General features: G+C 41.3%; 1 protein-coding gene across 5 annotated transcripts in view; it reads right to left on the bottom strand.

Moving 5' to 3' along the window:
- Nucleotides 1-25,561, bottom strand: part of CFAP20DC (CFAP20 domain containing) — a 143,419-nt gene that overhangs the window by 34,567 nt on the left and 83,291 nt on the right. For 4 of the 5 annotated variants that reach the window (XM_053378363.1, XM_053378362.1, XM_053378366.1 and 1 more), the window contains 3 exons: nucleotides 22,059-22,448; nucleotides 11,776-11,979; nucleotides 6,291-6,352 (listed from right to left, as the gene is read on the bottom strand). In XM_053378363.1, the coding sequence (XP_053234338.1) occupies nucleotides 6,291-6,352; nucleotides 11,776-11,979; nucleotides 22,059-22,448 (656 nt within the window). Of the gene's footprint in view, nucleotides 1-3,809; nucleotides 3,983-6,290; nucleotides 6,353-11,775; nucleotides 11,980-22,058; nucleotides 22,449-25,561 lie in introns of those variants that run through there. The other variant, XM_053378364.1, reaches the window with a different exon arrangement.

Raw genomic sequence — 25,561 nt, 5'->3', positions numbered from 1 at the left:
TATATATAACAGATTTACTATATTCATCTCCTCCAGTTTTTATACCATGATGTAAGCTGACCTCATAATTGTGTCATCCTCTATATTTACAGCCCAGTAACACCTTTCTGGCAGTTCACAAGGGCCACTGAATTTATGGAGGCAATAACAAGTCAGGTGTTTTACGGATTGCCTGTGCATCTCAGAAATAAAATAAATAAATAAATTCAGGACTATAAAGTGAGGTGGTTGGAACACAATGTTTGTATCTTTACTATGCTTTCCCTCACCATGGGTTTTTTTTTGGAGATAACTAAAAAAAAAAAAAAAAGGAAATCTCCAACACAGTTAAGCTGTGCAATTCCGTTTGTAAATTCAGTTTTTTAAAAATGTGTTCTGATGTATTTCAATTATTGTTTTTAAGCTTGTTTGTTTTTATTTCATATTTTATAACATTGTTTTTAAATGTTGTAAGGCGCCTTGAGAGAAAGGCAGTATTTTAAGATATCAAATAAATAAAGAAATCATTTCACTGGGAAGTAGGTTGAATTGGTCAATGGAGCCTACTCGTGAGCAAGTCCACCCAGGACTGAAGCCACAATGGACTGTTTTGGAATGTATCAGATTAATTCCACAGGAATCAGTGAGAATAGAAGAGCTTCAATCCATGTGCTCCAAATTTCACTGGGCTGCGGTATGTGCTTCAAAGTGCTAAAATGAATAAAATTTCACCTGGACACAGTTGATAAAAGGACTGGGAGAGATAGGTTTAGATTCCCCCCCCCCTTTTCAAACAATAACACTGCACACTAGTAACTTTGGGAAGGTCACTGTCTAAGCCTTGATTCTTTATCTGCAGAATGGAAAAAAACAAACCCTGCTATCTGTCCAATGAAAACAGGAGGGTGGAAATCTAAGACAACCAAAAGGCCTCTGTATTTATAGAATCATAGAATTGTAGTGTTGGAAACATCTTGTTTCATATAGTGACTAATCAGCTGCCTTGAAGCAGCCCACGAAAAGTCAAGAGTGGAAGGAGTACATAACATTTGCTCGCCAAAGGATGAACCAATGTTGAGAGCTCCCTTCCTTTTCCTTACAAGAACAATTCTACCAGAGATGCCTGTGGGAGAGGATGGAGCTAGTTTCCCATTGTCAACCTGCCTGCCAGAAACCGTGAACCCAATTTAGGCCACATTGCAGAGAGGAGCCATCTTGTTATGCATTTGATTTATGTCCCGCTGCATCCCATGGCTCAGTTTGGCCGACAGCCATTTTTCTAAATGTTAATTGTTCTGTCTCTATAGGCTCACATACGGAATCAAATGGGTTTGATGATGAAAGTGCTCAAATAAATGGGTAGATGAATGGTAAGGGTTGAGGGGCGAGACAACTGAGTGGTACTAGTGGCTGTAACCATGCTCCCCCCTCCATGCAGTTGTATGTCACGTGGAATTCACGCTCAAAGAGACATTAGGCCACAATATCTGAGATTATAAAAAGGAAGTGATTTCAAAAGTGTTTGATAAGGGATGGAATCAATTCCAGGCCTTATCAGTGAGATAAATGTTAGTTTTAGATAGTATCTTGTGAGTAAATGTTGGGAAATTAATGATTTTGCCTAAAAGAGAAAAGCGATGTATATTGGAAAGCTGCCAGAAAGAGAGGGGTTAGTGAAATTGGCCTCCACTGGGGGTGCAGGCGCAAAAATTTGCATGATGCATATATGCCGTGACAAGATCAAACAAGGGAGAGGCTTCCCATTCTTCTCACACCGTGGCACAAAGGTGTGTGAATTTATTTTGCCCTTCCAACCTTGCCCTTACCCCAGACACTTGGGTTGTGTGAAATGTACTGATTTGTAATGTAGCTACTGAGGTAAAGTCATTTTTTTCTGGGGGCGCCAGCGCTGATACAGCTCCTTGCCAAGGGAGCAAGGGATCCTAGGCACACCTCTGGCCAGAAGCCAAATAAACAAAACTTATTTTAGAATATGATTAACACTGAAGAAACCCCCAAATCAAGAGGTAGAAAACGACTTCCATTCAAAGCTAGATAGGAGCCAGCCCCAATGTAGCACAAGCTGAAAATAGGAACAGGTATTTTCAGTTGCAGCCTTATGGTGTACACCAGGCAAAGGCTAACTTGACCCTCCAGATGTTTTGGGACTACAACTCCCATCACCCCCGACCACTGGTCCTGTTAGCTAGGGATGATGGGAGTTGTAGTCCCAAAACATCTGGAGGGCCGAGTTTGCCTATGCCTGGTGTACACTCTGCCCCACAGAGCCTATAACATTAATCACATACAAACAAAAAAGTCAGCAAAAATATTACATAACGACTAAATACAGCTATCTACAACTCCAGACAGACTTGTGGCGTTTTCACCAATGAGCCTTAAACTGGTTTAATTTCTCAAATCTACATTTGAAATACTAATACAGTGGTACCTCGGGTTAAGTTCTTAATTCGTTCTGGAGGTCTGTTCTTAACCTGAAACTGTTCTTAACCTGAAGCACCACTTTAGCTAATGGGGCCTCCTGTTGCTGCCGTGCCACCACTACACGATTTCTGTTCTCATCCGGAAGCAAAGTTCTTAACCTGGGGTAATATTTCTGGGTTAGTGGAGTCTGTAACCTGAAGCGTATGTAACCCGAGGTACCACTGTATCTACTTTGTCAAGAATGAACGTTCCATGTGCCTCACATAAACGATGTGAACATGTGCATGCAACAGCATGAGAGAGGCTTCAAGGTGCACTGAGCGTCATATGTGAAAACATTCCGGGTTGGACATGGTCCTGTCTCCATCTGGGAGCCTGGCTCTTGCTTCACGTGTTCTGCAGCTCTCAGCTCTAAAGCTAAACTCTCACCTTTCTCAGTCTGGTCTCTGCAATGTATTTCTGCTGTTGTAGGCAGTTTATATGGCAATTTGTCACTTTGTCCCTTTGGGCATCCCTGCGCTCACTGTGGAAAGGCGACCATATGGTTACCATCAGCTGTCGATTGGCAGGGGACCAATATGGGCTGAAGTACCCCTTCTTGTGTGTCCTGAAGTACGCTGGGTGTGCTGAAACACGCACATCCCACTCCTCCGATGGAGCTGCACAGTTATGCCTTTGGAGACAGTTAGCTTTAACCTCGAAACAAAAACCAGGAGTGGATGAATCTGCCTATTTCTCATCCATGGCACCTTTGCATGGTTTAACCTATTATTCTGCTCTGTTCCCTTTCCCCATGAATCTGTATTTTAAAAACTTCTCCAAATACCTATTTCAAGGCCTGTTTTCTCTCAATACACACATTTAAATGCTTATTTTGATAGGTCTGAAATACCAAGAACTGTGTTTCATGATTCTGATAAGTGCAAGATCTATTGTATAGCTGAGTTCTATCCATCTATACACTTATTTATTTCATAAAATGTATGCAGTTTGATTGAAAGAAAAGAAACCCTCAAAGCACTTTGCAAAAAATATAAGAAAATAATTTTTTTTAACAGCCAGACAAAAATTAAAATACTAAAACAGACCTCAACTTTTGAAGCGCAACTTTTGAAGTGCACTGTACTAAAGAGTACAGTGAAGGCACCTGCTTGAACTCTATAGGCAGGGAGTTCGGAAGTTTTGGTGCTGTCACACTGACTAAACCATCGAGTTCTTACAAACGCAGGAGTATTATGTAGCCCCTGTAGTAGTGCTAATTCCACCAACTGAAGTGGTTGAGTGGGACATGCAGGGGAAGGCGAGAGCTGTGGATCAGGACATTCGATATACAGTATGCTTTTGAATCCCTAAATGGAACTAAACTAAACCTCAATCTGCAGAATTAAGCCCACTGCATTTTGTTCTGACTTGAATGGATATATACTATTCTTCTTTCCTCTTCTGATATGTTTGTGAATTGTCAGCATGACTCCTCAAATTGTATTTTTCTCTCGGCCAGAGGTTTTCAAACTGTGTTTGAAGGAATCCTGGGGTTTCTTGGAAGCTTATTAGGTTTCTGTAATGAGAATATCGGTAATTGAGGACAACCCCTAAAAGCTAGCTTCTCCTCCATTACAGCTTTTCAGCTGCAATATGTGGCTGTAGAAGAGGCTTGGGTGTACACCCTCAGTTCACACAGAAACCCAATGAGCCTGGACCAGAGGTCCATGTGAATGTCTGTGCCCCTTGAATATTCTACAGTATGCTCCGCAAGAGGTTGCTGTGGCAGAGATTGATGTAGAAATAAGAGAGACAGGTGAACTTCCCTTGGCTCCCATCGGATCGGCTTAGAAGTGAGTTATACTATTTCCCTTGGAAATGGAAAATGACTTCACTCCTTACTGAACCAATCCAGGCAGCTCTTCAATGTGGTGCCTAGCAAAGCGACAGAGACATTTCTCTGTGGCTTAAAAGCAGGCTGCTTCAAAGAGATACTGGGAGTGGGACACAAAATCCCAGCCTTGCCTTTTACCTCGGGTCGTGTGTCCCCACCGGGGATTGCGCCTCCCCTCCATTTTCCCCAGGGTCAGCTCTTTGTAAGAGTCTCCCAGCAAAGCCACGAGGACATTTCTTAATGGCTTTTCTAGATGGCTCTTTTAATAAGAGTCTTTAATAAGAGTCTTATGCAGAGCTGCCGCCTGAAACGTAAGGGATAGGGAATCCACCCCCCCCCGGTGAGAGACACAAGCTAAAAAGGTTCCCTGTGGGGGTGGGCTTTCTCTCCTAGTCCTCCCCCCCTTTTCCTGGTGCCAGTTCTTTCGCTGAGAAGTCACCTACAATTTAGGGCTTGCTCACACTTCTGCTTGTCCCATGCCAAGAAAGCACAGGTCCAAAAGGTTTTCCGCCTGTCCCATCCTTTCTAGGCACATATCCGAGTGGTTTTTGCTTGTCCCGCCACTTTCTCCAGGAAAACCTACTGTGTGCCGCTGAATCTGCAGAGAAACCGATAGTTCTGATTCAGCTGCGGACTGCGGATTTCCCCAGGGAAAAGCAGAGGAACAAGCGCGAGTGTGGGGATAGGAATTCTAGGACTTCTTGTGTTTGCCACTCCAAGCAGTACTGAACCCCTCAAAGCTGTTTCGGACCCCAAGTCCAGTGAAGTTATTCAAGAAAGGGACCCTTGAAAGTAGGGAGTTTGAAAACAACTGCCCTATGCCAAAATTGCCAAAATCCAACTATTCTGGGCAACAGCCATACGAGAAATATGTAAAATAACTAAACAAGTATTAGATATCACCTCAGAACTGGCCCTACTAAACATCTTCCAAGACAACAACGCCCATTTACACCACAAAGAACTCATAACCCACCTACTTTCAGCAGCCAGAAACACCATAACCAGACACTGGAGAGACCTGTCAGGAGTAAGCATGGACCAATGGTACCAAATAGTATGGGAAACAGCCCTACTGGAAAAATTAACTAATAAACTGAAACTGACACGGGGACAAACAGAAGAAGACACCTTCACCCCGGTATGGCTCCCCTTTATCACATACACAGCCCAACAAGACAATGACAATAATCCACCAACAGCATACAATTCAATATGCCTAACCTGATCCAAAACACCCACCCACCCCACTCACACACAAAAACAAAGATCACCACAGCCAATCACAAACAAACAATCACACCCTAGGCCAACCCCAAACTCTCTCACCACCAAAGGAACACAAGTGAACAACACAAACAACGCTGACACCAAACTCTACATACACTAAGCATAATAGAAACACCACCACCTGACCCCACCCCCATCCATCTTCCCTCCCTCCCTCCACCCCCTCTCTTTTTCCTTTTTTTTCCTTCTCCCCCTAATGCCTCAACAAATGAAACGGATTTGTAAAAATGTTACATGGGAAAAAAAAATACGAGACATTACACTTCTGTAAAACAAGAAAATCCTAAATAAAATATTAAAAAATAAATAAAAAATTGCCAGTCCCCTCTAGCGTTTCATTACATGATGAGCACCAAAGACAATTCTTGCAGTGCTTTCCAATACGGATCTTTTCCAATGTCAACATTAACGTTGCATTGCGGCTTCTAGGAATAAGGACCCTACCCCAAACACTGTCCTACCCCACACCTGCACCCCTCCCTTGCCTGTCTTCCTCTCACATTCAGACATGCACACGTAAATGTTAGCAGCTACAAAGTTTCATGTGTGCGTGGAGAAGGCGGAGAGGGTGGACATCTCTTTCTCAGGCACAAAAGCTGAAAACAAGATTTAAGAGTCTACCAAAGAAAAGTCATATTGATCGGTTCTTTAGAACATTCCGAACACATCCTTGTTGCCTGGGCTATAAACAGCAGCTTACCGTGGGTTGGAATGGGAAAGAGGGTTCATTTCTTTCTGATAGTGACACCCTTGATTGACAGGCTGTGGAAGACAAGAAGCAGGAGTGAGAAATGTATTTTGCCAATGTTCTTTCAGTCTCAAAGCTATTATTAACCATTTCAGGCAATCAATATATATATGCAGTGCTTACAGAGTTAGAAAAGTAAATAGATGAGGCCCTACTTCCTAATGGCGGGGGTCACCAAAGGGAGGGGAGGAATGAGGAGGGAAGGGTAACAATGGGAGAATCCATGTAGAATGACCATGCCTTAATATAGGTGCTCTCCCCAAGTCAGGAAAATAATACAACATTTTGTATTTATGAAAGGAAAGTAACGTCATGCTGGTCTGAAGGATGGGAGAAAAGTCTGAGTATATTTATGATTTGCTAATATTCATCCGTAGCAATTACTTGCATTTTCTCTCTCACTCACACTTTTGCAAATTTCTGTATTTTCACCAGTTGGCCACATGCACCAAAACACTAGGTATAATTGATTTCAATTTTAACATTTAAATTCTCATTTTAAATATTCATAATTTCAGGAAAATGCTCTGAGCCCGATTTAGAAACCAGGCAATTTTTTATATTTTAAGAAGATTTAAAAGTCACTTTAAAGAAATTATTACACCTGACAGCTAAGCAGAGTAATACGTAGTTCTCAAAGCTATTATGTTCATTTTGGACTGACAGTTTGGAGCAGCTGCTAAACAATTTATACTTCAACATTTTTTTCCTGACAGCCTAGTTATTACATTCCATTTCTTGGTAAACTATCACTGGCTAGAAAGTATAGTTTTTATTATATCACTTTTGTAAGTTGCCTGAGAGCATCTGTTCATGCATTTGCCTTGCATCCTGGTATCTTCACAGGCCAAGAGACAATTCTACTCCCAACCCCCCAATATGACTAAAGATACGAATAGAAGGGCAAGAGAGAATCAAGCTGCATAACAGATGAAAATGCTAAACCTAGTATAGGACTAAGGTCAAAGTACATGGGAAAAGTAAATGAATACATAAAGCTGAGTATTTATTATTCAGGAATGTACAAAGCATATGAACCGAAACTTGCAGCAAAGATAAATGAGAGACAAAAAACAGCCTTCTGGTGGTGCTGTTGCCATAGATTAGGCCAAGGGACAAAGAGGTTATGTAAAATTAGCCAATATTCAGAACAGAAAGCCTTGTTTTCTGGTGAGAAGCTGCCTATAATCTATATGGAAAAAATTAGCAAAGATTTGATGAGCCAGTAACAGTGGGGAAAATATGATTAATTGGAAAAGACAAGATTTTATTGTTTCACACAAGAGAAGAATGCACAAAATACAATTTTCTCCAGGATCATCAATGCAAGGAAAACTTTACAAATAAGTCCCCTTATTGATAAGTTCCCTTCACTGCTAAACACACGTATTAGAACAGTTGCACACTGCAGAATACAAAATGACATTGGGGCACAGCTGTTTTGCTTCACTTGTATAAAACTTAATTCTTATGTGGGGTTTACTTTTCATCAGCCCTAGAGCTGTGAGTGGTAAAAGAGAACAAATAGTGAGTCAAAATCTGCCTTGCCTAACAGCAAAAATTCAAGATCGCAGACAGAATGGAAAAAACTCACAAGCCCTATTCATGCATTATTTGCATGCAATGATGATTAATTTGCATGTGATGACATCTAGACCTGCCGCCAACATCACATCTGCCCTTTAGAACAACTGTGCACATTTTGGCTGTGTAGGTGTCCCAATTGCATGGTGGTCTACAAGTGAGCAGGAGCTCATGTGCCAAGTTTTCCTTACATACAACCACACACACAGTGTTTTTGCTGCAGGAAACAGATCCAAAGTCAGGGGTGGGGATAAAAGCTCCACCCCATTCCAGAGAAAACATGCCGCTGCCCTCACATGAGTAATGAGTGAATAGTTCCATGGTGTTTTCATCCAAAATGGGCATGTACCTTATATCTTAACCTGGGGTGAGATGCCAGTGAGATGCCTTTTGTTTGATGCAGAAGATAATTCTTAATTCATTCCAGAGAGGGCAGTCTGGAAGGCCACATATTACAAACCTCAGAATCTATAGGCTTCATAGTTGCAGGACACAAGTGGAAAGTGACAGTAATCAGAAATATATATTATGCTGCCAGGTCTCACAATTTCATTTCCAGTCTCATAATTACTCATTGATTTTGAACATCAGGAATTAGCAGCAATGGGCCCTCTGTCCTCTCACATCACTCAACAATGAGTTTGTGGGTGGGGTTGAGAGACGTCCTACTGGGATGGCTCAGCCAGTAAAGCACGAGACTCTTCATCTCAAGGTCATGGGTTCAGGCTCCAGGTTGGGAAAAAGATTCCTGCATTGCAGGGGGTTGGACTAGATTATCCTCATGGTCTTTTCCAACTCGACAATTCTATTATTCTGTGCATAATTTTCTGAACGCTGAGGCACAGAGTTGTTATTTTGGGTTCCAGACTTTGCCAAACATCTGCCCCAATCCAGTTAATGAGATTTGTAAAAGGAAGCAGACTCCTGGCAACGTTTCGCTTGACGGATCTGGAATTGTAGGTGCAAACTGGATGCAGGTACAATTGTGGATATAGTCTGGATGTGTTATCTTGCTACCTGCCTTACATTGCTAAGGAAGTCACCAAAATACATGCGGTTGGGAGAACTCTTGAGACAGCAGATCTACAGAAGGGTAAAAATTGGTATCAATGGTCATTTATACTTGCCCACTTTGGAAAGAAGAATGGAATCAAGCAGGCTTCGGAAAAGAATAATAGAGTCAACTTTTCATACGAAAAGGTTTTTTACTAGACAAAAAGCTGAAGCATGTTGGAAGGACAGCTTAAGGAAACTTGCCTTTCAGCTGTACTTTCCTCAGTGGCTTTTTGGACAAGCAACGAATTTCAATTGCCAGCGTTGTCAACTTGACATCGCATAAAACTTTATACTCTCCGCTAAACTGAACCAAAACAGTTTCAAAAGTCAAGTTCATAGATTGCAATGTGTGAAGATAGGCAACATCAGAATCCACTGAACGATTACTTGGGTTCTGAATGGTTCATTTGTTTGAAAAGTGTCTTAACAGAATTTTGGTCTCAAGTTAAAAACGCAGAAAGGGGGAAAATCCATAAAGAGGTCTGGTTTTCTGTAGAGAGAGGCACCCACAAAACATTCATCACTAGCTGCAGATACACCTAATTATACTTTTAAATGAGTAATTCATTATATCTTAATGCTTTAAAAAAACAAGAGAGACACATTAGTCCAAAGTGTACAGAAGTTGATCAAAGTGCTCACTTTGAACCCAAACATGAGTTTGCTAAGTACCAGGACACATTTTATTCTGAGTATTTTTGTTCTAAAATTATGTAAAACTAAAATGGGCATCCCCTTCATTGATCACTGCCTTGTCGTGGCGGAGGGGCTTGAATAACTCAGAGAAGCTATGAGCTATGCCGTGTAGGGCCACCCAAGATGGACAGGTCATAGTGGAGAGTTTTGACCAAACGTGATCCACCTGGAGCAGAAACCGGCAAGCCACTCCAGTATCCCTGCCAAGAAAACTCCATGGACAACAGATCATGAAGCTGAGGCTCCAATACTTTGGCCACCTAATGAGAAGAGAAGACTCCCTGAAAAAGACCCTGATGTTGGGAAAGATGGAGGGCACAAGGAGAAGGGGACGACAGAGGATGAGATGGTTGGAAAGTGTTTGAGCATGAGTTTGAGCAAACTGCGGGAGGCAGTGGAAGACAGGAGTACCTGGCGTGCTCTGGTCCATGGGGTCACAAAGAGTCAGACATGACTAAACGACTAAACAACAACAAAATGGGCATGTATAATCCGAGTTTGCCTATGCCTGGACTAGGCTGTTTTATCCATCTAACACAGACCTAAGTTTCTGTTGTTGCTGTGAGACTAATCTTATATGCAGCATGTTCAGGATCACATCATGGAACTAACAAAGATGGTGGAGATGGATGTGATGTCTGGTGAATGGCATGGGGGGTGCTTAAGGGAAAAGCAGCAAATGGCTATTTTGTAACAAAACTGCTTTACTTCCTTCCAAAGGAAGGAGAGCATCTTATTACAATAGACTGTGATTGTTCAAGCTTCATACAGAACAAATAATCCAAAAATTTGCTGAGGTGCTGGAGCGGACATATTCTTAATTGCCTCTGGAGAGCTGAGTAGATTCTGCATTCTGGCTATAACTTCCATAAAGGAATGGAATGGTAACTACAATGGGCAGCAGAGCACTTTTGAAATACCATGGATTTTTGGATATAAAAAATGAGTGCCATTCTTCCCTCTGTAATATAGTATTTTTAAAGTATGTATTATACTGAACATTAGGACATTTTCAAGTCAACATAAATGTTGTAATTGTCCCCTCCCTCAAGGAAAAGACAAATATTCAAACCTTATCTTTCTAGCCTGAAAAAATTATTTCAGCTTAAAAGGTAGCTTATGGTTCTCCGCCCACTTTGCAAAAATAAAGGATTTCTACTCCGATCGCTTGCTTTTGAGGAATGATATAGAGTAATACTGAAATCCTTTTGGAGCGAAAACAAAGCTCAGCGATAACAGCACATGCATTGTATGCAGAATATGTCAGGTTCAATACTTTAAACCTCCAGTTAAGAGGATCAAGCTAGCAGGTGATGGGAAAGACCTTTTGACTCACTCTCTTAAGAACCTCCGCCAGTCATGGTAAGCTATATTTGGGCTTGATGGTCTAATAGTTCAACCTGTTCTTTAGACACACTTAGGAGTAAGACCCATTGAACACAGAGGGATGCTGAGTAAACATGCTCAGGAATAGACAGCATGTATCTCAATATACATTCATATTCAGAAAGACAGGTCCCACGTCATTCTAGCAGTAGCTTTGAGTTGTTTCAGAAGCATCTATCTTCAGTGACGACAGCCAATGGAATAGAGTTATCAGAGTGCAGAAACAGAAGCTCTGGGTGGCAACTGCAGGAAGACAGATTTTGGCCAAACTTTAGGAGAAAACAGCCTAATGGTTAGAGCTGTTCGGCAGTGTGACTGACTGCCTTAGGAGTTGATGGGTTTTTGTTGTTGTTGCTGGAGGCATTTAAACAGAGCCATCTGCCACAGATGCTGTAGCTGCACCCTGCCCATTATTACTCCATGGAAGGCCTCTTGAGTATGTTTGAAACTCTCCTAAGAACCTTACTGCCACTATTGGAAAGTTTTATCAGTAATGCATTGCTGCAGAGTTCACTCATGAGCCATGAGCATCTATGTGGACATCGCTTAAAGGTAGAACCCTAAAAGAACATAAAGGTATAGAAAAAAATGTTTATATACTTCCAGGATCTATAGAATTAAGGAACCTTCTCAAGCCAACACAAACCTTTAAATGAGCCCAGAAGAACTAGGAGAACATACCAGGAGAACATACAGAAGGCATGCTCAAGCTTACCGCTGGGAGACATGAGTTCCAGGTGGTTGTGTCATCACTGCTTGCACTGATGCTGATATTACAGTTGTCTATCTGAGATGCACTCAACCCATGCGAAGGTCCGTTATCTTCCAGCTCTTCGTTCTGTTGCCTTTTCATACTAGCCAACATCTGCAGTTCAGAAGCACTCATGTTGCTCGGCTGGTAGTTCCTCCAGTCATACTCCTATGAATTGTATTGAAATGAAACGTGAGGGTGGTACTGGAAGGAATCAATATGCAGGGGCGTAGGAAGGGGGGGGGGTTTGACAAATTATCAAGAAACAATTACTGCCCTACTAGGGCAGTTCATAAAAAAAAAATTCTTTTGGAAAACGCCTGCTCCAAAGGTCTTATCTTACTATGCTAGGGATTATATAGCTATATATGAAATTTCATGCATATCAGTTAATATCTTGACCCTCCTCCACGAAAATAGCTGTTTACGTGGCTGTTTTCCTATGTCATAGAATCATAGAATCATAGAGTTGGAAGAAACCACAAGGGCCATTGAGTCCAACCCCCTGCCAAGCAGGAAACACCATCAGAGCACTCCTGACATATGGTTGTCAAGCCTCTGCTTAAAGACCTCCAAAGAAGGAGACTCCACCACACTCCTTGGCAGCAAATTCCACTGTCGAACAGCTCTTACTGTCAGGAAGTTCTTCCTAATGTTTAGGTGGAATCTTCTTTCTTGTAGTTTGGATCCATTGCTCCATGTCCGCTTCTCTGGAGCAGCAGAAAACAACCTTTCTCCCTCCTCTATGTGACATCCTTTTATATATTTGAACATGGCTATCATATCACCCCTTAACCTCCTCTTCTCCAGGCTAAACATGCCCAGCTCCCTTAGCCGTTCCTCATAAGGCATCGTTTCCAGTCCTTTGACCATTTTGGTTGCCCTCCTCTGGACACGTTCCAGTTTGTCAGTGTCCTTCTTGAACTGTGGTGCCCAGAACTGGACACAGTACTCCAGGTGAGGTCTGACCAGAGCAGAATACAGTGGCACTATTACTTCCCTTGATCTAGATGCTATACTCCTATTGATGCAGCCCAGAATTGCATTGGCTTTTTTAGCTGCCGCGTCACACTGTTGGCTCATGTCAAGTTTGTGGTCAACCAAGACTCCTAGATCCTTTTCTCATGTAGTGCTCTCAAGCCAGGTGTCACCCATCTTGTATTTGTGCCTCTCATTTTTTTTTTGCCCAAGTGCAATACTTTACATTTCTCCCTGTTAAAATTCATCTTGTTTGTTTTGGCCCATGAAGGCTGAAATTTCAATTCAGTGGAGCACTTACTGTTCCCAACCCTAACCTGTGGAAAGCCATCTAATTAGATTTTAATTTGATTTTGACATGTTTTTAGGGGGTAATTTAATTATTGTTTGATTTTAGACCAATGTTATGTATCTGATGTTAGCCGCCTTGAGCCCGATTTTGGCCGGGGAGGGCAGGATATAAATAAAAGTTTGTTGCTGTTGTTGTTGTTGTTGTTGTTGTTGTTGTTGTTGTTAATTCCTTTGTAAGAAAATATGAAATAACATAAAACCATTTTTGCAGGCAATAAATAAATCAATAAATCAATGGCAGGGTAACAAGAAATTTTTCGCACCAGGTACCACCTGACCTTCCTACGCCTCTGTCACTATGGAGAAGACATGGACACTTTTCTACAGCAGTTGAAAAGATCCAATATTTCTTGCAAGGGAAGGAGGTCATGTAATATTTACAGCAGGGAAAAGCGTTCATTAATATACACACCAGCTTCTGCTATGGATAATAACTGCATCGACAACTTAACAGAAAGGACATTGAATAAAAATACAGCTATGTGGGACAGCTTATATTCTAGTAGTTTTGAGACTTGCATGGTGTATAAAGCTGCCAGGAATGTTTGATTAATACTGTATAAATGAGTATAAGAGATGAGAAAACTAATTGAACTAGGATAGATTGCAAACACTGCAAGGTTCGTTAATTACTATAATCCAATGAATTAAAATAAACCAGATCATCAGTTGGAAGGTGGATTCACCTAAGTTTATTTATTTATTTATTCTCATATTTATTTCTATTGGGGGGGGGGAAGAATTGAGAGGACTATGGCTTCAAGACAGAACATGCTTTGATGTTGCAAGACTCCAAGTTTGGGCTAAAACTCTACACTTGTTTACCTGAAATAACCACCAAACTCAATAGGGCTTATTTCTAAGTAAATTCTGAAGGATTGCACTATTAACTCCTGGCATGGAGGCAAAGTTAAATCAAAGTTTGTCACCAACACAAGTCAGTAGTGGGCGAGTTGTTTATTACATGACTAAGATTCTACTGTGAGCTCCCACAACACTCCTCCCCAAGTAGGTTTATTTAGAACCAAATCCTGAGCTGAAGAAATGAAAAGCAATATGCACATGCTGAGTGAAACTGTAAATGTTCTACACATTAACATTTACTTATTAAAATATCTGCTTCAGCCCATGTGTAATCTCAACTAAGTCTGAGGAATTCTTTCATTTGTTTAAAAAGAAAAAAGAAAAAGGGGAACACCAAGGTGATGGCCAAGATCTGAACCAAGAGCGGTTATTCACAGAATCATAGAGTTGGAAGGGGCCCCATGGGTCATGTAGTCAAACCCCTGCAATTACCCAGAATTAAATCCCACTGAATCCAATGAGATTTACTCCCAAGCAAATGTGATGGTTTAGAATCAGTGAAGTTGCATGCACTTGTCAACAGAGGGCAACTTCCTTCTGTGTTGCCTAGACAACCAGAGAAAGCAAGCTGCTAGCTTTCACAATAGTCTTTTCCTCACACAAGCCCTCTCTAGTGCCCCTTTTCCTGAGGAGAGCCAGTGAAACAGTAAGTTCTCAAAACAGAATTAAGTCTGATAAATTCACGGAAATGTTTCTCCTCCAGTTACAGAATCTCAATTTCATTACGTGTCGGGTAGAGTTGGACCAAACTGCGGGAGGCAGTGGAAGACAGGAGTGTCTAGTGTGCTCTGGTCCACAGGGTCACGAAGAGTCGGACACAACTAAACAACAACAACAACAAGCACAGCTGTATATATAGCTGCAGCCACTCTGCACAAAAGCTTTCTGGGAACTGCAGGTACCTACAGATCTACTCCCAAGCTCTGAAGGGGCCTGGTGTTCACGCAGAAATTATGCAAGCAGGCGCTATCCTGTTTGCTTCAAATGATAAGGAAGACTTTCTACCTGCATTTTATACAGATGGTATGGCAATAGGGAGAATACTACTCCCTTGGTACAACAGCTCTACTGGCTACCCATCTGTTTCTGGACACAATTCAAAGTGCTTGTTATCACCTATAAAGCCCTACATGGCTTAGGTCCAAGCCATCTGAAAGATAGTCATAAAAACCTGCCTGAGTTTTGAGATCTTCAGGGGAGGCCCTTCTCTCAGTCCCTCCATCCTCACAGGCATGCTTCGTAGGGATGCTGGAGAGGACCTTCTTGGTGGCTGCTCCCAATCTTTGGAACTCCCTCCCTAAAAAAACTAAACTGGCTCCCTCCTTGTCCTTCCACTGGCAGGTGAAGATTTTCTTGTTCCAACAGGCTTTTGGGAACTGATTGCTTTTAATGAAAGGGCTGGTGCCACGCTGTTTTTATGGTAATTTTTGGTATGGTTTTAATCTATTTTATGCATGTATGTAGTTTTAATTCTATTAATGTTTCATTGATTTTTAATGATGGTTTAAAAATGTTTTTCAGCAGTTCTTATTTTTATCTGTAAGCCGTCTTGATTCCCATCATGGAAAAAGGTAGGGTATATATCATCATCGGCCCAGGGGTTTCACTGAACATCTGAGTGCTCCCTTTGCCCTATTGCACTCACAATAACAAATGGAATATGGCTTTTAAATTGGTGCAAAAACTCTTTCAAAGAAAGAAAGGCAATTCGCCTTTTAACACCCTAGACTGCACTTATGGCTCATGATGGCAACAGAAATTCATTCCCATTTCAGAAGCTTCAGCCCCCACCAGGGTACATAGAAAATCATGCCAAAGTGTTGAATGCTTCTAGGCCAAATTACATCTACCCTGAACATCATGGCTTATTAGTGTTGATAACTAGTTGTTATTCACTGGCAGCTCAATCTTGAAAAAGGCTTTTAAAATAAACTTACTGCCCCCTCAGCTGCTTGAACAACAACAACAACTCAATCAACTATACACAACATGTGCCAGTTCTTTCATAATGTTAATTTATTACTTGGATTTCAGTAATACCTATTACATTCTAGCTACCTTCTACACATTCAGAAAGACAAAGTCTCCAAGCCTCCCTTGGGCATGCTTGAAAAAACCACACAATTCATTTTGAAACCTTTTTTTAGTGGGTGTGTACTTAAGCCTTTTGCATTTGACAATTCAAATAAGCCTGGTCCATTTACCCAACCTGAGAGTCAATCATGAACATTCTTTCAAAATGAACCCCCAGCTTGGACCACAACTTTCCTCTCTATGTATATATTCACATAGAACCAATAATTAGTGTTCCTTTATACTGCAAAAAAGAGTAGGCTGAAAGAACTGAGGGACAGGGAGGAACTTAGAAATTCCTCATGTTGTTCTCTGTTCTTTAACAGTCCAAACGTTAGCACACACTGTGAGCCTTTTTGATCACAAATAGCAATGTGCACTCAAGACTTTTAATCACAATATTGAAATTTAAAGAGTGGTGTGAACATTGTACTTTGAGAGAGGGGGAAATATATGCCTGAGAGAGGGGAAAATATATGCCTGTTGCACGCTGGCCAGGGTTCATTCTTCTATGATTTGAAGTGGCCAAGAAATGATTGCAGCATTGATTTGTATACAAAAAAGTTTTAAGACAGTGGCGTATTATTTTGCAGGTCCTTTTGCTTTTTGGTTAATTGCATGTCTTAAGGCCCTTTCTGTATTTTGTACAAGGATTAGCAGTTTTCCCCATGGAATATTTATGTTCTGTAAGGTCTAGACTTTAATGAAGCAAGCTACTGCCCTTTCCTTGACACCTGGGAATAAACCAGATTTACTGAAAATGTAGTTTTGATCAACACAGCAAGCAAGTAGCCTTGCATCAACCGTTCTGCATTTGAGGCCAGACTCTTGGTAGCCATACCATAAAGGAGCTGGAGACCCTCCAGTTGTTGTAACCTCCTCCTCTGCAAAGGTGTGTTGGGGAGGGGAGTGTCTGACAGCTGACTGCTCTTATCATGGGCTCAGTGCTCCTTTCTGTGTAAATTTGTTAGGGTAGTGATGCTAGCTAGGCTAAAAACAGTGTACAGGGTCCCTTCCCATTGGGGAGTGGGAGGCTACCCCACCTCAGCAGCTTCTGAGTCATCAGAAAAACCAACCCTATACAGAGAGGAGAGGAGATCTATCATGTTTAATAGAAGCTATGGAGTCGAAAGACACCCCAACTAGTCTAATTCCATGCTTCAAAACAAGATAAGACAACCTGCCTCTTTATCCCCCTCTCCACCGCCAAATCAACATATACAACCTGGAGCTCAGTATGCTACAAGCAAAGACCAGGTGCACACAGACTCTTAATGCAATAGCTCCCCACGACTGCCAGTGGTGCAACTATGTAATTATAAATTTGCGTAGGGAACTGGATCTGGCCGGAGGTCACCTGGCTGTCACCTGCAGCCAGGAATCACGGAGACTTGGAAGCTCCACAGTCACCAGCTGCAAATGACTGGAGGCAGTGCAAGACCCAGTCTGAGCGGTGCCTCCTTTAAACAATAAAAACTATTGGGAAGCGAGAAAACCAAACTTCCAAGATTTTGTGCTTTGCATTGGACAAGATCTCACCATACATTTTCTCAAAATATTTGCTGTGAACATTATTATTCTTGGCAAAATAAAAAAATAAATCCCCCCCCTTTTTTCTTGGTAAAATGTACAGTATCTGCATGTATAAGTTACGTGGGCAACGGTGAACAGGACAGCTAGAAAGCATGCTGTAATCAAAAGACCAGCTGCACAAGAGGAAGATGAGTAATGTTGACCTTTATTTAGATTCCTCTCAGGCACAGGGTTGTAATCTGACATCTGAGATTACCTCTTAAGGGCTACCTCCTAGGAATACTTTGTAATGCTGCAAGTTTAAAGGAAAGTAGAAATGCTTTGTTAGGTCACAATCCTGAGAATGTGACCTACCAACTTGATCCCTGAAAATGCTCTCCTTGGTCTGAAATACAGCCCTGGTGCTCTACAGCCCCTTTATGTTTGGTGATATTTAAATGGGGATTTCCTAAAACGGATTTCAAACTGAAGTTCCTTTTTATTCTCAAAGGGGTTTTTCATGCAAAAAGTAATTTCACACGGCTCCCAAGATTCTTCTAAATGCAACACTTCGGCTGGCAATTAAAAGCTTATCTTGTCTTTCTGTATATCCTCTCCATACGATAAGAAGCATTTTTATTAAGCTTTTAAAGCATTCAACGGATTGACAAAACCTGTTATAAAAAAGCCATTTTTTCCAGTTTAGAGATGCACATAATGACATTTGCATTCTCTTAGGTTCAAATGATTTATCCAGAATTGTTTAAATTTAGTTATACGTGCGGAAAAGTTTAATTACCAGCTATCTACTTGGTTGCAATATTACCCAGAGGGCTGCACTTCTTTCTTAATTAAAAAATATTTGAACTTAATAATAGAGAACTCTATTAAAACATGAATAAAACATTGCAAGCATGCAGGTCCTTAAAGTTTACTAAGTAGTTAGCAAATCAATTTCATTAAGAGTTGTTTGAGCATTTTTTCACTAGTCATATACATGTGGGGATTAGCAGACTTCTTCACACCAAGTTTCCACTGCAAAAATTCCTTTGACATGAAACCCTACACATTAGGCTGTATCTGCACCATGCTTTTGCCTTGGTCTGAGAAAGGAGGGAATGGAAGAGGAGTTATCACAAGCTTGTAAACTGCAGCTTGCCTGGTGGTCACCTGTAGTAAATGAAGTATCTCCTCAAGGTGAGAAACTTTTATAAATTAAGAACTTGTCTCACTGTTGGCTCTTGAAGTCAGCTACACTCCATCCCTGACAAAAGAAGCCGCTGTCCCTTTAAACCTGGCTTCTTTCTGTCTGCTTCGATCCAGTCCACTGTCATCTCCTAGGACTGTCTCAAATGAACATGCTTTTGGGTAAAGGCTTCCTTTTTTTCGCATTACTACCAGGCCACCAGGGGACAGATCTATTGGGCGGACCTCCCAGGTCTGCTGCTTCTCATTGCTTTCTACACTCTGGACTACAAGAGTTAGGGTGAGGTGAACATAGGTCCATTGTTGTTTCACTCATTGTTGTTTCACCCACCAGTCTCCTTTTCTGACCAAACTAGGCAGACCACAGACCCCTGGCAGTGTGATCCTGAGCCCTGAGTTATGAAGCACTTTGTAAAGCAGGGATGGTATGATAAGCCCCATCTCAGTGCCAAGCCTACCGTTGCACTATGCAGACTTAGTATTGTTCGTGTCTCCGCTATTCAGTTTGTCTACATCAATTCCAGCCCAGAGCCACGGTTCAGGCAACACAACCACTTTAGGAAATATTATGATTATTGGTATGTTCTGCAAATTGGTTAGCGTGCCAAGTAGCACTTTCAATTTTGAATCCTGTCTTTTTATTTTCATGAATTTATTTCATAAAATTTATGTTGACTGATGGGAGTCCAATCACCTCTGGAGGGCCACATCCCTGGTCAAGAGGGAAGCAGTGGCAGAAGTCACAGAACAGAGTCTGTGTCTACAATTAGTACAGTTAGTGACTGGGCTTGCATGCATTAAACAAATACAGTCCACTAGAAATGAATCTGAAGAGTCAAGAGACATTACAATAAAATTGTATATGCTGCACAGCAAGACATTTAACTGTCCAAAAAATGTCAGAAGAATCTGACAGTTTAAGAGCGGCCACCTCTAACACAACACACATTCCATTTTAAAACTCTCTATTCATAGCAGACTATTTAGCACATAAATTGAGTGAGGAAATCTTAACTGTTAAAAAAGGTACAAAGTATTGTCACCTTATTTGCAGTGGACTAATTTGTTCTTGCATAACTGTTGCTGTAACGAGAGTACACAGTGGGGAAGGGAGTAAAACCACATGAGGGAGAAGAATCAATTTGATGGGCATGAGTATAGTCCCCAAAATAGCCTGGGGATTTGGTATATGACACTACCTTACTGTTAGCCTTCAATCATGTCATTTATTATTTTTCTGGATGGCTGCAGCGACACTATGAAGTGTAGAGACTAATGATCTCACGAGTTCGCCTGCAGATTGCTATTGAAAATCTGTCAATTTTCCTCTCCAGGACTTCAGTCGTCTAAACTGAACCTGCATTGGTAATTCACAGACTTCAAAAGTTTGCCAGTGATTACAATAAACTTGCCCTGCTTGGAAGTCTGAGCTACCACCGTTTGTAATGAAAATTTCGAGTCATATTATTACACCCGCCCTGGAACCCCCACGATGGTAGCAACTGGAAGGCTAATTAATCAGAAGAGTACAACTAAAAATAAGAACAAAAGAGCTGGCACTGATTTGGATCATCAGACTATCCAGGCCAGTGCAGTGCCCTCCATACATGCTCAATATGAGCAGCAGCCCATGGCAAGCTCACTAGGACAGAGGCAGCCAACACGGTGCCTCCTCCAAATGACATTGGACCACAACTTCCATCTACCCCGGCTAGAGTGGTCAATGGTCAGGGATGGTGGGAGTTGTAGAACAACAACATATGAAGGTGCGTTCAGTCCACTCTTCTCTTTTCTTAGTGTGACTGGGACTTGCAGAATTGACAGGGACATAAACTGGCCCCCAGTTCACATTAAGGAAAAAAGAATCATGCTAGTGAGTCTGCTGCCCAGACTATAAAGGAACAAACCTGTTCAGTCATGATTTTCATTAGTGAAGGCTATGGAGGATGGAGGGAACCTACATGAGTGAGCCACTGAGTTAATCTGCATATTTTCAATGCACGTGCAATTGACCAGGTAGGCTATCGCATCCAACCTTCACAGGCTCACCAAAAATACATTCCCCTTAGCACAACTGCAAAATGTGTTACATGATGGTCCTTTCAGAGCAGATAGTCCCAAGTGGCTCATACAAGTCAAGTGCCAAAAAATCCATTCTGGGCCTGCCACTAATCCATGAGCTGAAGAGAAATTTATTCCCAGCCAAGAATCAGATGGCATTCAATCAGATGGTGAATGGCTTTTCCTTCCTGCTCACCAAGGACAGCAGGGCATATAACCACCCACTCAACATCCCCTTTTCAATCATCACAGTTCCAAAAGCTGCAATGGCACAGAAGAGTCCCCAAGATCTTAGGGATATTTATTTGGATTGATTCTGACTCCGGAAGACTCCAGCTAAGAGATAAAGCAAAAATCTGAGATACTTTCATAACTTTCTTGAAACTAAACAATTTTGTTTGTTTCTTCAGCTGTTCCAGTGAGCTTTTCCCAGGCGTTTACACCCCCCGTCTTGATTAACAAACTATATTTATTATTGGCCCATTGGTATTCATTAGTTCTTCTACCCACATTCTTCTCTCACTGTCATCTTTGTAACAAATGTCAAACTACAATTGGACAGATTGCACTCATTCAAAAGATTTTTTAAAAAATTACCTCCAAATGTTCTAAACTTAAGTCAGTCCTTGACAAATCTTGACATGTGGATTGACAAATCATGAGAGATTTTTAAAAGCACAATAGTTTCAGAGAAACTTTGTCTCTGTATTTTCTATCTTCAATATATTTGCTGTAACATTTTTTGAATTTGATTCGGCAGCCTATGGGCAAGCAACTTAAACCCGCATCTGGATATACATTAAATTGCTTCACAGGCCACATGCTGTCTATGGCTTATGCTGTTCATTCTTGATCTTAGGTGGGAATCCTAACCCCACTTACATGGGAGTAAGTCCAATAAGAAGACATTTTTAGGACTGTGCTGTTATCCAGTTGCTACTGATAGCCCTACCTGCCATGAATCTAGACCGTTCCTTTGTGACCTTGATTTGTTATTAATTTATCTTTGCTTTACAGATTTATCATGCTCTGTTATTGGTCACTGCCCCGTACTGGGCCAAAGAGTTCAAATAGATGAAACCAAGTTCGCATCACTAGGTGCAAAGTGGACATGCAGGGATACGCAGAACCTGCAATGCCCTCTTATTCAAACAATATAGATAGAAAACCTTAATACTTTCTCCATGCTCCAAAACACTTACAGGAATTTGGACTATCGGATTTGAATTCTCCTGTGGGATTTCTTTGAGGGATTTTCTGCTGATGGAAGTTCTTAATGGACTGGTTGATGTACCCTTTGATACAAAAGATGCCTCCTTCCTGGGCTCAGGCATGCTTCCTGTTGGGGACAAGCAGGAAGTCGGCAACAAGTTTCTTTGGATGTTATCTGCCTTTCCTGCCATCACAACTGAATCTTCTGCCGTTGGCGACAGTTCCTCACTGGTGTGTTTTGCATATTCTTTGTTTGTGCTGTTTTCTGGACTTCTGCATGTCATCTGGAGTGGGATCTCTTTGAAAACTGCAAGTTCAGATGACCCTGATAATGAGGGGCTGGTCGGAGCCTCTTGCATAAATTCACTGTCGTTATCACCCTAGAATACAGAAAGACAACAAATATGAATGATACCCAAATACGGCCTGTTTCACAATTTCTTACTATTTTTCTCATTCACAAGAGTATACACACTGCTGACATCTGAAAGTCTGCCATATTCCTAACTTTTCTGTTTCAGGTGGCTTTTAGGGAGGCAAAGTAATTATTTTTTAAAAACAACAACAACCACCCTGCTTTAAATCTCCATTTTTGTACCTCAGGCTTTGTAAACCTTTGCTTTTTTCTGCATTCTCTCCTTCCCCAACAACCTTCACATACCTACACACAATGCTTAGATACATTCCTCATGGAGAGTTGCATCATTCCCCTTAGTAGGGATTTCAACAAGGCCTCTCTTTTCCACAGATACACACACTTTTATTTACCATATGGGGAAATACTATAACATACACTAATATAATTTGGCAGATTGTATATACATCAATATCATATTCTGCAATATCACATTTTAGCTGACATTTGCCTTGTATCTTCACACTACCCACCAATACACATTTCTATTTCTGCAAGTCTCCCTTGTAGATTTTTTTTAAAAAACCCTATTCAATCATGCACCAATGCCAAAGCTTCAATAAAGTATGTCTGATTAACTGTAGCACGGCATATGTACACTGAAGAGACTGATTTCCCCAAGGATATGGCTCTTCTATTGCAGTGCCACATTCCTTGAAAGAAGATGCAGATGGGTATCTGGACAATAATTTCTGGATACAGAAAACTGATTGCTCTTGCTCAGTTGTAATTTCTAAAAGATCATTCTTGAGAGCCCACTTTGGAGCAGATGGGACCTAGTCCTTTGTATCCAGATCTTTAATGTTGAGTAGCCAGAGTTAACATGCTTTGTGAAGAGAAGACAGTCTTATTCATTTAAATGTGAATGAGGAGAGTGGGAAGAGCTTCATAGGGTGAGGACTGCAATGCTGCACACTGTCATGGTAATGTAAATCCCATAAGGTTTTTAAAGGAATCGACAGTATTTAGAAATTGTAACCTGAGGAGTACAATGAGAACGTGGGCCAAATCTTAACACTGACCCTGCTCCCCCACCCAGCAAAATGGGCAGATCTGGACAGAGGAAAGCAAAGATGATGGTGGTGGGAGGTGGAGGGAAGCAAAGGGACTCTGCGGCCAGTAAGATTTCCAAGTTGCCCATGCCAGTGAGCAAGCCACACACAGAAGCTTTTAGATGGGTCAAGGTACCATCTGACTTGCTCTGGCCTACAGAAAAATTGCTGTTGGTTTCCCTGTAATTCTCTCCTTTGGTCAAAGGCGGATGGTGGTAAACAGGGCAAATTCCCTTACGTCCAAAGGAAATTCATTTTCTGCATCTTCAAATAGCCTTTCCCCTGATCTAGCATTTTTCTTGTGTATGTCATTGCACAGATGATACGTTTGGTTTACTTGGGTTGCCCCGTTCATTTTCAATGAATGGAAAACTTTCTCCTTCTTTTAGGTAAGTCTACAGATCCAACAGGACGCGGGTGGCGCTGTGAGTTAAACCACAGAGCCTAGGACTTGCCGATCAGAAGGTCGGCGGTTCGAATCCCTGCGACGGGGTGAGCTCCCGTTGCTCGGTCCCAGCTCCTGCCAACCTAGCAGTTCGAAAGCACGTCAAAGTGCAAGTAGATAAATAGGTACCGCTCTGGCGGGAAGGTAAACGGCGTTTCCGTGCGCTGCTCTGGTTCGCCAGAAGCGGCTTAGTCTTGCTGGCCACATGACCCGGCAGCTGTATGCCGGCTCCCTCGGCCAATAAAGCGAGATGAGTGCCGCAACCCCAGAGTCGGCCACGACTGGACCTAATGGTCAGGGGTCCCTTTACCTTTACAGATCCAACTGCTTACCTAAAAGAAGGAGAAGCAAATAATGAAGCTGAACTTCAAAGCAGAGTTCAGATAACTTTCTGTATTGGCCCCTGAACATAGATTGCACATTATTCTCATTACCTTTGTTTGACACAGGACAGAGTTGTTGTTCACGTGTACAATAATGTGGATTTTGCCATTGATTTAAGCATAGAAAATGGATGATTTGTGTCCAAGGGAAAATCCACAATGCATACCCATTCCAGTTTATTTTTATGTAGGAAATAAAGTAAACCAAAGTAAAACTTAAATGGGAAAGAGCACAAAGTGACAAATATCTATAAGAAGAAACATCATTATAATTCAGTCCTTTTCCTAATTAGTAACTGGTCTTATCTTTCTGGATTATAACTGGCAAAGAGAATATCTCGGTATTTGTGAAGAACTCCAAAAACAGAGACCAGATGATGGCCATGATTTAAGATTCAGTATGTCAACTTTAACTGGCTTAACCCTAAAATCATAGCATTGTAATATAACTAATGATACTTGTCAAATCTAAGGTGAAAAAATAACCAAGAGATACAGGAAGGTAGGGTTATATCTTTGGTTATATTTAGCATGCAAACTGCAATTTTCTCAGGGAGACATAATTTTGCAAAAAAAAAAAAAAAGTTTTATCTTCCTAGCTGCAATAGAACTCTCTTGTACTTCTAAGTTAGTGGAAAGAGATTCAAATGATAAGAAATGATTTCCATAATTAAATAGGCAAGAGTCTGGAATGTTAATAAAGGCAGAGAAACATAGCGGTTGCCATAACAACCTGATGTAATGGCTGATTGACATGACAATCTGCTGAATTTTTGTAATTATAGCAGCAGCTGATGTTTCCAGTTACGTTATTGGTTCTTTTTCAGTCATCTTAGAGCTCAATATTTTTCATATTGCCAAAGCTGCAAAATCCTTCATTACACTCCTGCAGGTGCCACCCATGTTAAGGGGTGAAAGTCTAAACAACCAGCATTTTTTTGTTTTAAAAATCAGATTATTATTTTTTGGGGGTGGGGAAATCATGTTCTTCACATGCCACTGCACTGTGAACTCTCATCTGCAGTGTATAATGCATATCTAAAATAGAGAAACTATCTCTCTCTTTAAAGGTTTTTAAAAGGGGGGGTACAGCAACTAACAAGAAAACAAGGCAAAAAAGAGTGCAAAAAGTTTGCACTATGCATCAATTTAGTTCACAAGTGTTGCAGAAGCGTTGCACAACATTTTTAACAAGGTG

This window comes from Podarcis raffonei, chromosome 2 (genome assembly GCF_027172205.1).
Source record: "Podarcis raffonei isolate rPodRaf1 chromosome 2, rPodRaf1.pri, whole genome shotgun sequence".
Taxonomy (NCBI): domain Eukaryota; kingdom Metazoa; phylum Chordata; class Lepidosauria; order Squamata; family Lacertidae; genus Podarcis; species Podarcis raffonei.
Note: the sequence above shows the minus strand (reverse complement) of the source record. Positions and strands in the feature narration are given on the sequence as shown.